The sequence below is a fragment of the Puma concolor genome, chromosome B4, assembly GCF_028749965.1.
Source record: "Puma concolor isolate L17-30 chromosome B4, mPumCon1.1.hap2, whole genome shotgun sequence".
NCBI classification, from domain to species: Eukaryota; Metazoa; Chordata; class Mammalia; order Carnivora; family Felidae; genus Puma; species Puma concolor.
The window spans coordinates 111,403,910-111,419,349 of NC_141673.1; the positions used below are offsets into that span (position 1 = coordinate 111,403,910).

The 15,440-nt window shown below is 33.4% G+C and overlaps 1 protein-coding gene across 6 annotated transcripts in view; it reads left to right on the forward strand.

The window, feature by feature from the left end:
- CUL2 (cullin 2) overlaps positions 1–15,440 on the forward strand; it is a 105,516-nt gene that overhangs the window by 78,285 nt on the left and 11,791 nt on the right. For all 6 annotated transcript variants that reach the window (XM_086714549.1, XM_086714546.1, XM_086714550.1 and 3 more), the window contains 9 exons: positions 640–802; positions 3,690–3,814; positions 5,332–5,439; positions 6,635–6,694; positions 7,388–7,516; positions 7,626–7,712; positions 8,703–8,855; positions 9,120–9,197; positions 14,841–14,907. In XM_086714549.1, the coding sequence (XP_086570675.1) occupies positions 640–802; positions 3,690–3,814; positions 5,332–5,439; positions 6,635–6,694; positions 7,388–7,516; positions 7,626–7,712; positions 8,703–8,855; positions 9,120–9,197; positions 14,841–14,907 (970 nt within the window). The remainder of the gene's footprint in view (positions 1–639; positions 803–3,689; positions 3,815–5,331; positions 5,440–6,634; positions 6,695–7,387; positions 7,517–7,625; positions 7,713–8,702; positions 8,856–9,119; positions 9,198–14,840; positions 14,908–15,440) is intronic.

Below are 15,440 nucleotides of genomic sequence, written 5' to 3' on the forward strand. Positions count from 1 at the left end.
GTTTTGAGGTAGAAATTAGCCAGATTCTCTAGCTATTATCTTTATTAGCTGGTTCTTATTAATATTAATCAGTATATTGTTTGTAGCCCAATGTTTCTTATATAGGATAAGCTTTACTAAAGATCTTGATTGACATATTTAACTAAGACTATATTTGACTGTCAGAAATTTTAATGAAATCTTTAATGTGATAATTAATGTACATACTGTTTACATTTACATTTTATAAGAGGAACCAATATAAAATAATTAGATTAATCTACTTGATCCAGTTGATGTAAATTATTTTTTAGTTTGATAGTTAAATATTCATAAAGTAACCACCTGTTCTATTTTTTAATAATTTTTACCCACTTTTCCTGTTGCATATTAACTTGCCTTTAAAATGAAGACAAAATGTAGACCACTTAACTTTATTAGTTCTTATTCATAAGATTTTGGTGAAATGTAGGTGATAGCTAGTAGCCTAAATAAAAAATTGAAATCATTTATGGAATGTGGACTTATGTTGGTTATATAATCCTTATTTGTTACCTGGCCATATTTAATGGAGCCATTAAATTGAGGCTACCTAAGTTACTTACTGATAACAGGTTTTTCCTCATAGTAGGTCATGACTATAAGAATATATTTCTAAAGGTTCTAGGTAGATTAAAAGATGAAGAAATTCGATGTCGAAAATACTTGCATCCAAGTTCATATACTAAAGTGATTCATGAATGTCAGCAACGAATGGTAGCAGACCACTTACAGTTCTTACATGCAGAATGTCATAATATCATCCGACAAGAGAAAAAAAATGGTAAGTGATATGAAACAGTAACTATGAATAGATATTAAATTATAAACCCACTTTTTACATCATCTTCAAACTTCCTTAGATTTCAAGTATTTTTAGTAATAGTCTCTAAGATATTCGATGTGCCTTTTTACAGATTTTTAATAATCTACGTTGAAAGACTGTTTTGGAAAAGTATATGTTCAAAGTATATTCCTAAGTCAAAAGTAAAACTAGGAAAATGTGTTTGCACATTTTTGTGTATCACAAGGGCTAATTTCCTTAATACATTAAGAGTTTCTAATAAACAGGAAAAAAAACAAAGAAGATGAAGAGGAAACGTGAATAGATTTTAAATACACGGAGATGCTTAATCTCACTCAAAATAGAAGAAAATACAAAATAAAGATGCAATGAGATGCTAGTAATAAGCAGTAAAAAAATGGGATTTTTTTTTTAAAAAGACAAAATAGCACTAAAAATTTTCACTAGCAGGGAGTAAACATAACAAGATATGTGCCAGACTTACACAAAAAACTAAACATTGGTTTTTTTTTTTAATGTTTTTTTGAGAGAGAGAGAAAGTGTGTGTGTGTGTGTGTGTGTGTGTGCGCGCGCGCGTGCGCGCACGTGCGCATGAGAGAGAGGTGGGGGGAGGGGCAGAGAGAGAGGGAGACACAGAATCCAAAGCAGGCTCCAGGCTCTGAGCTGTCAACACAGAGCCCATTGTGGGACTGGAACCCATGAATTATGAGATTATGACCTGAGCCGAAGTCAGATGCTTAACAAACCCAGGCGCCCCAAAAAACTAAACACTGTTGAAAGCAACATTGATTTATAGATCAGGAGAATATACTCAAAACTGAAGTGGTTTGATTTTTGTTTGTTTGTTTTAATTCTGAAAGTTAAACTCTTAGACTAAGAACAGTCAAAACAGTCTTAAAGACCATAATGGGAAGACTGCAGGATAGCATGATTTATGATAAAACTACAGTAATTAAGACATCGAGGCATTGGTGTAAGGATAGAAAGATAGACCAATAGAATAAAATAGCATAGAAAGAACCCATGCATACATACAATAGATACTTGATTTACGACCAAAGTAACACTGTAAAGCAATGGGTGAAAGATACAGTCCTTTTAACACATAGTGCTGAGTCCATTGGATAATCACTTGGGGAAAAAAGTAAAATTTGATCTGTACCTCAGACAGCATGTCCAGAATCAGTCAGTACATTGTAGGCTTTTGACCTAAATGTAAAACAGTAACACTGTGAGAAGATAATGTAGGAGAATAACTTCATGACCTTGAGGTAGGGAAAGATAATTTTAAATAAGACACAAAAAGCACTAACCACAAAGGAAAGATTGATCTAGTGGACTGCATTAAAATTAAAAACGTTGGGTCATTAAAAGACCATTAAAAGTATCAAAAGACAATCATAGGGTAATATATTTGCAATGACTGAAAAAGGTTTATGTCTAAAGTATAAAATGGTCAAGAAATTTGAACAGGTACTGCAGAGTAGAGGGTATCCAAGTAGCCAGTAAACATATACAAAGGCCCTCAATCTTATTAAAATAGGGGAATACAAACTAACCACACTGATATCAATAGTCACATTTTGATATAAAATTTAAAAGATTGAATATAATAAGCATTAGGAAATGTGTGGAGTACAGAGAGCTTGTTATACACTAGGCTCAGAATATAAATTGATGCAACTACTTTGAAACACTGACATTGTCTCCCAGATACATAATCCCCTGCCCAAACTGTGTGCAAAAACTTACAAAAAGGTACAAGAATGTTCATTGCAGTGTTATTTGTATCAGCCCCAAACCATAAACAGTTCAAATGTTCAATAACAGAATAGATGAAGTACAGTATATTCATACAGTGAAATATTATGGAGGAGTGAAAATGGACAGATTATAGCTACCATACAAAATGTAGATCAACCTTATAAATATGTTGAACCAAAGTAACCAAACATGAAGGAATTGTATGATTCCATTTTTATAAATCAAAACAAGCAAAACTAATCTGTGGGTTGGTAGTCATGACAGTGATCGCCTTTGAGGAAGAGCAAGAGGAGTAGTGATTGGGAGGAGGCGTGCAGGGAACTTGTAGGTGTAGGAAATGTCTGTTTCTTACCCAGGGTGATCACGTGGGTGTTTATGTGTTCACTTATGACAATTCATTTAGATACATGTTTGCACACTTTTTATGCATGTGTTATATTTCAATAAAAAGTTTAAAAATACTGCACGGAGACATCATTTTCACCTCTCAGTGGGAAAGATCAAAACATTTGATAACACGTTGTTGGCAAGGGAACTTCCTGCTGTTGGGAGCTGTGTTATAAGGATCTGTTTAGAGGATGAAGCTTTGACATAACAATCCCACTTCCAGGGATTTATACTACAGATATGCTTGCTAATATACAGGTTTAGTAGTTGTAATGTTGTAATAGCAAGAGATTGGAAACAACCAAATTTTCATAAATTTGTAAGCATTTGTAATATAGCCATATAATGTGGTGCTATGCAGTTATAAAATATGTGAAATACACTGTATAATGATATAAAAAGATCTCTTAAGTTAAAATAGTGTGTTATACAATTGCAAATAATACATAAAACGGGCTACACTTTTTGTGTAAAAAGATGCAGAGGAAAGACTATATGTATTTGTTTGAATGTGCATGAAACATCTTTGAAAAGGTATTAACTACAGTATTCCTCTCCTGTGGGAAAGGAGGACTGGATGGTTGGAGATGGGTGTGGGGGACTTTCTCTGCATTCTCTTGTAACTCTGCATTTTGAACCATATATTACCTATTGCATTAAAATATTATTTGAACTCTTTGGAAATTTAATAATCAAATTTTCTTTTTCTCTTCAGACATGGCAAATATGTATGTCTTACTTCGTGCTGTGTCCACTGGTTTACCTCATATGATTCAGGAGCTGCAAAATCATATCTATGATGAGGGCCTTAGAGCAACCAGTAATCTTACTCAGGAAAATGTGAGTTATATAAGGAGCTGGGATGTTTTTCTCTTAATCAGAATACCATGGAGTTTTTCTTTTGACTTCACTATTTTAAACAATGGCAGAAGAGTCCTACCATGATAACAAATGAAACATATTTATTAAAATATGTTTTAAACCTATAGTTTGTTGTCCTTATTTTGGAATTACCGTATTATTAGAAAGTCATTGAATGAGATAGGCTTCTTAGTTATACTGATGTGTTCATTTAGCAATTGTTAATTAACTTCTCACAGAAAAATATGTTTGCTGTTTGTAAATGATTGTGTTTCTATGTAACTGGCATTAATAGTTATAGTAGTAATGGTATCTATCAAAGGCAGTATAGGCAAATTACAATTTGCTTTCTTTATAAATGCTGTGAATTTGGTAGTCCAGGAAGCAAATTTAAATTAAAACAATCTTCCCTAAATATATGCTTACTACCCAGAATATCCAGCAGTATCCTCATGTTCCTAACACCCATCTTTCTGAAGAGTTCCTTGTCAGTCAAATGACTGTTTACAACAAGGTGTCTTTCTTCTCAATATGTGTTCGTATCATCAAATCTTTTTGGATCACCGCCTTTGTTATCACTAGTGATGGCTTGACAAATAAGACAGACATGACATGAAATGTTACTTCTTTCTCTTCCTGAAGTAGAGCTTTTGGCTCTTCATTTGCAGTAATCTCTATATGGATATCATTGTTTAGGAGCATTTATTAAATGCTCATCACTCCAGTGATTTTTATATCCTGCCACAGTAATGGTTTTGCCACACTAATAAGTTTTCCATTTTTGTAAAGCCTAGGTTTATTAATTATATTTTTTAGATTCTGGGTTAAATGGTACTAGGCAAAGAGGCAGAGATTGGTGTCAAGGACAAGGGGGTGGAAGTGTAAGAGAATGCATTTGTAGTAGACCCAAATAATTTTAGCTGACATAGTTCCCTCCATTAAGATCAAAAACTCACTTTTGCACTGCTAGATACTTCTTCCCTCTGAGATGTAGGGAATTGTACTGCTTAGTTCCAGGGGTCTCTGTTTTCACAGATTCTGGCTTTTTAACTCTCCTTTCCCTCTCAATCTTCAGTAGCTTTGAAGGCAGTTTTTGTTTATATAATCCTCTATGAAAGTGATAGGCCTGGTAGTTGAGAGGCTGTATCTTGTTACCCTTAAGATACGGTATTCCAACACAGAAGTGTTTTTAGTCGGTTTTTCTGGTAGAAGAACTAGAGTCCTGCATTTCAGTGCTGTTGAATGACAAGCTAATTTCCATACCAAAGGTTTAGATTTTTAAAGCCATGTTAGTTAAAAACATTTTTGAGGGTCTGTATGTAGATATATATATCTAGATATCTAGTTATCTAGTTATCTAGATATCTAGATATATAATGTGTATATAACATTAATTTGCTTGGGAAAAACTTTACACGTAATGAAGCAATTCTTTAGTGAGCCTAATTTTATCCTTCTTAAAATGTGATTTTGTACTTTGTATTTCATATTTGTAGATGCCAACACTATTTGTGGAGTCAGTTTTGGAAGTACATGGTAAATTTGTTCAACTAATCAACACTGTTTTAAATGGTGATCAGCACTTTATGAGTGCATTGGATAAGGTAACTTTTTAATCTGTATATAATTCTATTTAATCACTATTCTTTAGGCAGTTTCAGAATTTGAGCTTCTAACTGATTATGTGTATGACCTCTAATCTAGACAAAGTCAAAATTGAAATATAACTTTTCTTTTTTTCTTTTTCTTTTTCTTTTTTAATGTTTTTTATTTATTTTTTGAGAGAAAAAGAACAAACAGGGGAGGGGCAGAGAGAGGAGGGAACAGAGGATCCAAAGAGGGTTTTGCACTCACAGGTGACAGCAACAAGCCCATTGCGGGGCTTGAACTCATGGACTGCAAGATCATGACCTGAGCCAAAGTCAGACGCTCAACCGACAGAGCCACCCAGGCGACCCAAAATAAAACTTTTAGATTAATAACTGAGTGGTTAGGGGCGCCTGGGTGGCGCAGTCGGTTAAGCGTCCAACTTCAGCCAGGTCACGATCTCGCGGTCCGTGAGTTCGAGCCCCGCATCAGGCTCTGGGCTGATGGCTCAGAGCCTGGAGCCTGTTTCACATTCTGTGTCTCCCTCTCTCTCTGCCCCTCCCCCGTTCATGCTCTGTCTCTCTCTGTCCCAAAAATAAATAAACGTTGAAAAAAAAAAATTTTTTATAATAATAAAAAAAAAATAACTGAGTGGTTAAATCAAATGTTTGAATTATATGGGAATTGAATTTCCCATGAGTATGCAATATAGGGGAAATTTTTAATAAACTAGTATCTTCAAAAATGCATGTGTAATTTTAATGTTCTTTAGTAGTGATTTTTCCTTTAAATATAATACTTAGGCTACTATATTTGAAATATTTGAAATAACAATGATATTTGAAAGAAAAATAAATACGTTTTACAAACTTTTGGATTTTAGTATACCTTAAAGGAAACTTTGCTTATATAGCTATTGTAAGATTTTTTAAAATGTAGTCTTATTTTATCTGTGTTCAAATAGCAATAATGAGTTATAGAGAATATTTTCAGTAGGAACAATATATATAATTTTTATGTAGTTACCATGAGGAATAGAGTTAGAGAAATTTACCCTGTGTTAAATATGAAAACAAGAACACTACCATCAGAATGCTGTGTTTTGTGTGAGGCACTCATTTTTGGATTTACAGATAATAACATTCTCTGTTGAACCATCTGCACTTTTCCCCTATTCCTGGGGACTGATTATTGGTCTGTTTTCTTATGTAGGCCCTTACATCAGTTGTAAATTACAGAGAACCCAAGTCTGTTTGCAAAGCACCTGAACTGGTAAGGTTGATGATTGCTTAAAAATAATCTTACGGAAAATCAGTATTAGAAAAAGAAAACTGAGGAGAACATCAGATTAATTTGCTTTTGTAGTCTCTTTCAGAAAAATAGATGAAATTAAATTATTAAAAATAAAAGTGATTATATACATTGTGTATAATTTGGCATTTATTTAAGGAATGCAATTGGCCATATGCTGAAGCCTTTTTTGTTTTTAAGGAATAACTGAAGGAGAAAATATTCCATTTTACGTTTGGGGTTTAAAATATGTTTGCTTTGAAATAATTTGCATTAGGGATTTTTTTTATCTGAACTGTAAAAAAAATTGATGGTAAGTTTTTGATAGCCTAAAAGAAAAGTACTTATTTAACATAATAAATTACAGAGCCTCTCAAAACTCATCTAGGTGTTCTTTTGAAACTTACATTATTTGTATCAATGCTTTATTGGTCACTACATGTTGATTAGATTTTTGGGTTGTTTCTACGTGTTTTTGTTTTTGTTGTTGTTGTTTTGGTTTTTACCTTAACACCTATATTTTAAGGTCATGTTCATGTTTTTAAAATAAAAGCTTTAGGATGCCAGAGACCCTGTCCATTGATCTTATTTTGTATTTTTGCCACCTTGCCTCCTTTGAGGCATGATATGTATAGAAGGGCCCTTTCTAAAATTTACTGTCAATTTCTACTTCAGCTTGCCAAGTACTGTGACAACTTACTAAAGAAGTCAGCGAAGGGGATGACTGAGAATGAAGTAGAAGACAAACTCACGAGCTTCATCACTGTTTTCAAGTATATCGATGATAAAGATGTTTTTCAAAAGGTAAGTTATAAATAAGGAAGTTATATTTGTGTTTCAGTCTGCTTTGATTTAGTTTTGAACTTTAAATCATCAGAAAGGAAGTAATCTTTAAAAAAATTTTTTAATGTAGTTCTACGCAAGAATGCTGGCGAAGCGTTTAATTCACGGGTTATCTATGTCTATGGATTCTGAAGAAGCCATGATCAATAAATTAAAGGTAATTTAAGCCTGTGATCTAATAATGTCCTAAAAATTATTCCACTAGCACATAAATATATTTATTTGCAGCATTATATGTAGTAACGAAATCTTTCATCAATAGGTAATTGGTTAAAATGTAGAATGTATATTTGTGTGGTGGGATCTGCAAATTCTGCATTGAAAGGACAAAATCCCTCTCTATATATTGGTATAAAATTATCCACAAGATATAAACAGTGTTAATTTTACAAAAGACTTGTATTACTTATACATGAATACACCGAAATTATTCTTTTAAGTACAAGTTTTGGAGTACAGTTGAATTTCATTTTTCCTTTGTAAATATTTCTACATCATTTTAGCTTATGGACTGATGAGATAAGTAGTAGCTGGTTCTTATCCTGCGTTATTCAGTAGTTGATCATTTTCCTATATAGTAGACACAATATAATATGTGGTCCTTTTTAAATATATCAATAACTTTTTAAATTTTAAAAATGATGTTAACACAAAGCGTTTTGTATCCCAAGACTAGAGATCCAAATTTTCTGACCTGGTGATGACAGAGTTTTAAATAATTTCAAAGAGGTAGATTTCAATAGATGGCATTAAAAATATGTCTAAATACCCTCCTTTTTAAATTGACTACTGGCTCAAATATCTCCAGTCATCTTTCATGTGTGTTTGATACTATATATAAACCTTAAAAGGTGTCTTACATATAGTGGACATTTTGTAGTGTTGAAATAGGATATATGAATTTATAGAAAAGTTTTTGTTTTAAAGGGAAATTTATTGTTTCATAAATATGTGTTCTCATTTATTCTGCATTTAAACAGAAAAATTTTTTTGAAAGGTTTTGTTTTGCATAGCTGCTTTAGATTATGAATAATATAGGCCTCTGGTGTAAATATACAAGCAGGATGTTTGACTGTAGACCTATCACATTCTTTTACTAATCAATGTGGTTTTTTATTTTTATTTTTAAAAACTGTTTCTTTTACAGCAAGCCTGTGGTTATGAGTTTACCAGCAAGCTTCATCGGATGTATACAGATATGAGTGTCAGTGCTGATCTCAACAATAAGTTCAACAATTTTATCAAAAATCAAGACACAGTAATAGATTTGGGAATTAGTTTTCAAATATATGTTCTACAGGTATGACTAACCATTTCAAAAACTCTGATACAAAGGATTAATAATGGATGCCTGATTACATTTCTTTCAGTCAGTGGATGCTATCTTCTAAAGTTACATGTTATATTGATTTGGAATGAAATATGTCATGATAGAAATGTTGATGGGCTTTATCAACATTTTAAGGGAGATAAAAAAAAAGGGGGGGTCTTTAGTTGCTTAAATCATTTTAAAAATATTTACTTTTAAGTTAGATATTTATTTGTTTAACTTTTTTCCTTGTAGGCTGGTGCATGGCCTCTTACTCAGGCTCCTTCATCTACATTTGCAATTCCCCAGGAATTGGAAAAAAGTGTACAGATGGTAAGTTTGCAGAAAATATATTAGAAGACCAAAGAAATTTTAATAATTGTCTTCACGTTATATTTAAATATTTTTACAAAGCCTTGAGGGCTCATGTGATATAAAAGTATATTCACAAATTATAGTTAGTCTGCCTTGTAGGAAAAATGTAAATTATTGTGGTTCCTAATATTAAAACTAAAATGCTAAGGCAGTGCCTTGGTTGCTCAGTCAGTTAAATACTAAGTTGGCTAAATGCTAAGGGGTTGCTAGGGTGGCCAAGTCAGACTCTTAATTTTGGCTTAGGTCATGATCTCAAGGTTAGTGAGACTGAGCCCCATGTCAGGCTCTGCACTAACAGCACAGAGCCTGATTGGAATTCTCTCTCTCCCTCTCTTTCTGCCCCTCCTCTTCTCATTTTCTCTGTCTCTCTGTCTCTCTGTCTCTCTCTTGCTCTCTCAAGGTAAATAAACTAAAAAAAAAAAACTAAAATGCTAAGTGTGTCATCCAGTTCTTGGTCAAGTGTGTCTCATTTTTATTAAATCTGTTATCTGCTCTTAAGCAGTTTTAAGTTACAGAAATTTTGATATTAGAAGACAGCTTAGAACACAATACTTAAAATGATCATTTTCTAATTTTTCATTCAGTTTTGGAGCCATTTTTGAGCCTCCACATTTTTTTTTAACGTTTATTTATTTTTGAGACAAGGAGAGACAGAGCATGAACGGGGGAGGGTCAGAGAGAGAGGGAGACACAGAATCTGAAACAGGCTCCAGGCTCTGAGCTGTCAGCACAGAGCCCGATGCGGGGCTCGAACTCACGGACTGCGAGATCGTGACCTGAGCTGAAGTCGGCCGCTTAACCGACTGAGCCACCCAGGTGCCCCGAGCCTCCACATTTATCCCCTGTGATAGTTATTTTTATTTCTGGACTGTGATTTAGGTAAATATATGGAATGTGAAATAACCTAGAAAAAGTGCTTTAAAGTGCAACTGTAAATAAACCTTACAATGCTTACCAAAAAGCTTTTAAAAAGACTGTAGAGACTGTATCTTTACAGCTTTATTGAGCTATAATTCGTATAACGTATGTCTTAGCCTGTTCAGGCTGCTCTAACTAACAAAAGACCACAGCCTGGGTGGCTTATAAACAACAGAAATTTATTTCTCACCGTTCTGGACGCTGGAAACCTAAGAATAGGGTGCCGGCGTGATTAGGTGAGGGCCATGTTCAGGCCACAGACTTCTTGTGTCCTCACATGGTAGAAGGCGCTAAGGAGCTCTGTGAGGTCTCTCTTCTATTAGCACTAATCCTGTTCCTGAGGGTTCCATACTTATGATCCAAGCACCTCCCAGAGGCCTCATCTCCTAATACCATCACATTGGGCATTAGGATTTTAGCATAGGAATTTGGGAGGGACACAGATGTTCAAATCATAGCACTATACAATTCACCCATTTAACATGTACAATTTCAGTGGTTTTTAGTATATTCACAGTTGTGCAACCATCACACAATCCATTTTAAAACATTTTTATTACCCCAAAATCACCCCTCCAAAACCCCCTACCCATTTGTAGTCATTCCTCATTTTTCCTTAACTCCCTTCACCACTCCACTCATCCCGAAGCAGTCTACTTTCTTTCTCTATAGATTTGCCTATTCTGGACATCTCATACAGAGTAATATCATTTGTGACTGACTTCATTCACTCAGCATAATGTCAAGGTTCATCCCATGTTATAACATGTATCAGTAGTTAATTCCTTTTTATTGCCAAATAATATTCTCTTGTATGGATGTACCACATATGTGTCCGTTCATCAGTTGATGGACATTTGGGTGGTTTCCGCCTTTTTAATATATGCATAATGCTGCTGTGAACATTTGTGTACAAGTTTTTTAGTGGACATGTTTTCATTTCTCTTGCAGCTAACCCTTTTTGATTTACTAACTCACCAAAAGAGGTTTCTTATTTCTTGACTGATTAGAAGTTTGGGTAGCATTTTTTTCTAGAGAAATCTTCATTATTGTTTATAGTCCCTTATTTGGACACTAATTTGAGGTTGTTCATGAACCAGTGGGTTATGCATACGTTATGAAGTTAAAAATGAAAATGGTATTTCATTACACTATTCCCTAGAGATATATGTAATGGATATTTTGAGTCATGTTTTAAAGTAAGTATGTTTTTTGTTTCTTTCAAAATAAGCATTATAAATAAAATAATAGTACAGGCTTTGGAATCATAGTTTTTTATTTTATATTCCTATCCTGCTATTTACTATGTATGCTCTGTGACTTTAGGCACATAACTTTCTAATATTTTAACTGATAAGAGGACTACCTCAGAGTGCTGATACAAAGATAAAATGAGATCATGTAAAGCGCTTAGCCTGGTGTATAATAAGTACTCAATAAATGGTAGCTAATATAGAAGAAGTAGCAGTTATAGTAGTAATGGTAATAGCAGAGTTAGAGTAGTGTAACCAACCAGGTAGATTTCAAGATACTAGGCATAAGGTAGGCTTTCAAAATAGGAGTTGAACTTAGGGACTTCTTGCATCTTCCTTAGAAAGGCATGGTGGCACAACCATCTTAGAAACTACATGAAGAAAAGCATTCATTTGGGTGGGCATAGTGTGAGCCCAGGTTAGTACGGATTTTGCAAAAAGGATGGATGCAAGCTAGGAGTAGGGGTGGGGTAGCCAGGTAAAGCATTTTGATGTATTTGTGATCTGGCAAGTGGAAGAAAATTAACCTCTCATCTTTGACAGTATTAAAACTTACTTCTTAAGGGCCCAAATTTTTGAATCACAATTAAGGCAGAGAACAGGTGCTGCCACAAATAGTTTCCTTTTAACTTTATGTTGTTTTTTTTCTCTCCTCTTGAAATAATAATTTTCCAACATCAGGTTTTTAAACGCTTCAGCCTTTATTAATGTATAACTTTTATCAGGTTTCACTTTCCTCACTTATAAACAGCGGGTTTTTTTTTTCTGACTATTTATGATTCCAAGAATATTGTCCTCTCCATTTGGATTTTCGCTAATTACCAGTAGAGGGAGTTTGTCCTCCTATTTTTTTCCTAGTAAATCCAAGGGTTCAGTTACATAGGAATGAAAATCCATCTGTGTACTTAACAGTGTACATTTTTACATGTAAATAATTCATCTTGCCTTAGTGATCTTTTCTATATTTTACATCTTAAAATATGTAGTTATTTTACAAAAAATTTACTTTCATTTTACACATGTGAATCTTAAAACTATAGAAATTAAACTTTAATTAAAAATAATTTATTTTGGGGGTGCCTGGGTGGCTCAGTCGGTTAAGCGTCCGACTTCGGCTCAGGTCATGATCTCGCGATCCGAGTTCAAGCCCCGCATCGGGCTCTGTGCTGACTGCTCAGAGCCTGGAGTCTGTTTCAGATTCTGTGTCTCCCTCTCTCTCTGACCCTCCCCTGTTCATGCTCTGTCTCTCTCTGTCTCAAAAATAAATAAACGTTAAAAAACTAAAACAATAAAAAATAATTTATTTTTGCATATTAGACCATTAACTCTTGTTATATTTCCTTTGTACGTGGTCCAGAAATCTGAATAATACTGAAGAAATATAAAGTAATCTGTATTAATTCAGCTCTCTATTAGAAGTGAATAGGAATTATTCATTTTTAAGGCCTCTTGAGTTCTAATTAATACCCTCAAACGGCATTTAAAAGATGCTGTCCTAGCCTGTTACTTATTTTATTTTATTTTATTTTATTTTAATTTTTTTTTTTCAACGTTTATTTATTTTTGGGACAGGGAGAGACAGAACATGAATGGGGGAGGGTCAGAGAGAGAGGGAGACAGAGAGTCGGAAACAGGCTCCAGGCTCCGAGCCATCAGCCCAGAGCCTGACGCGGGGCTCGAACTCACGGACCGCAAGATCGTGACCTGGCTGAAGTCGGACGCTTAACCGACTGCGCCACCCAGGCGCCCCAACTTATTTTAAAATTAGAAGTTGAGGCAAGACATATTTTTTACTACTAAACTTTGGTAACATAATTGTTTAATGATATAATGAAGCAAAGTTTTATAGCTTTTATCTTTGAATACCAGATGAATATTATAGTATTTCCATTTGGAACTGAGACTTTTTGTTCTTGATGATTTACAGAAATGAAAATCTTTATAATCAGATTTTAAATTTAAGGTAAAAGAATGTTTTCTGTTGATGTATCTATATCATTATCAATAAAATTTGACTGATAGATCTAGGAGTATAAAGAGGCAAGGCATGTGCCTTCAGAGCTTGGAATATACATCCTGGAGCTAGTTTTGCACTTAAATAATTTATAAAGAGCATTTTAAAGTTTGATTTTCTTGATTTCAAAATGTTTTATTTTGCTTTTGTCCACAAATTCATTGTAAATTATTCATCATAAAATTATGAGTTATGTAGTAGTAATTGAATTTATTGACACCCCTGGAGATGATTAGTCAAAGCCCGCTTCTAGGATTCTTTGATGACATTATTTTGACTTTTCTCTTTGTCTAGATTAGAACCAAGCAGAAAATCTTAAGTATTTTAGGTGCCAGGCATTTCCTATTTATCATGCTATTGGAGGGAAAGCGTGCTGAACAAGTTTTAGCTTCCCAGGACCAGGCAAACTTGGAATAAACTGCTGAAAAGAATTCACTAATTCTCTTGGCTGACAGCTATAAACTTCTGCTGTAAAGAGTGAAAGTATGCAGCTGGCAGGTCAAACATTGGTGATTGCGTTATTGAAACTTTGTTTTGGGAATAAAAAAAGGTTAAGTTTGATATACAGATAAAAGCTTTAGGTGTAACTATTACCTGTGGCACATCATGGCTGAAAGTATGTCCATAATTCTGAATTGTGACATGATGCGTTTATTTTTTAGTGTTATAATGAAATTGAGGTTTGTTTTTTTTACATTTCAGCATTGTTTTCTCACTATAAATTATGTACTGGCTCTTTAAAAGGTACTTTTTGGATTGATGTCCTACAATTATACATTCAGTTCAAGGAAGATTTTTTTTAATTTTCAAAGCTACAATAATAGCATGTTAATTTTTTTATAATAATATCAACAAAAGAAGATACAAAGATGAGTACCTTGAAACTTTGTTTGTATTTGTGTTTGACTGGATGTAAAGTTAAATTGTAGATGTCACCTTATAGGTAACCACAGAAATATTAATCAACCTGTCACTTTAGCAAGGGTATATATGTTGGCAAATAGGAGATTAGAAATGAAGGTATGATTTCCATTTTCATATTGGAAATATATGATGATGTTTTTGGTCTGTAGTTTGTATTTGTAAAGTCCAAATGGCTATCATTCCAAACTCAAAATGAATCATTGGCTATGTCATTTCTGAATTTATACAAATAGTCAACTGTACAGGGCTGTGGTTTAGTGGAGAGAATCCTGGACAAAGTTGTAAGTGAAAAGAGCTGGACTAATAATTGTAAGATCTTGGTCAGGGACTTGCCATGGATATGTTTTCTCATCTATACAATGAGTAAGTATACCAGATGGGTTATAATGTCTTTTCTAACATGAACATTTTTTTTACTTTTTCAATGTAGTAATAGCTAGGTAGTTATGTTATAGTAGCTGAAATTAACTTGATTTTTTTCTTTTTCTACAGTTTGAATTATTTTACAGCCAGCATTTTAGTGGAAGGAAACTTACATGGTTACATTATCTCTGTACAGGTAAAATGCATTTAATTATATCTAGTGTAGTGAAATTTACCTGATATAATTATGTTAATAATTTAATGGAAGAGATTTCTTACAGCTTAATGATAGTTTTGTTTTTTTTGTTTTATTTTTTTCTAATAATAGTTTTTAACCTCTTTTCCTCTATTTGCCTTGCTGGTTATCATTAAAGCAACTAATAATGAAGTTCAAGTGCAGCACTTTTTAATAGTATAAGTATAAAATTATGCTGTTTTTATTACTGCTTGGTAAGAAAATGTCTGAATTTTATAATGGTTTCTTACATTTCTGTAACAAACCACTTTATATAGACAGTAGAAATTTTATTTAGAAACCAAGACTTGACAGGTCAGATACTCTTAAAAAAAACCTATTTTCTCTAAATATGTCAAATGTCCTCAGAAATTTCATTAAACATTGTAGGATCATAAGGAGATCCAAGCATTTGATTTTTCTTTTTGGTGCTATAGTGAACTGTAATAGTAAATACTTTTTCCAGAGTGTCCCAATTAATTTCCAGTAGTTTT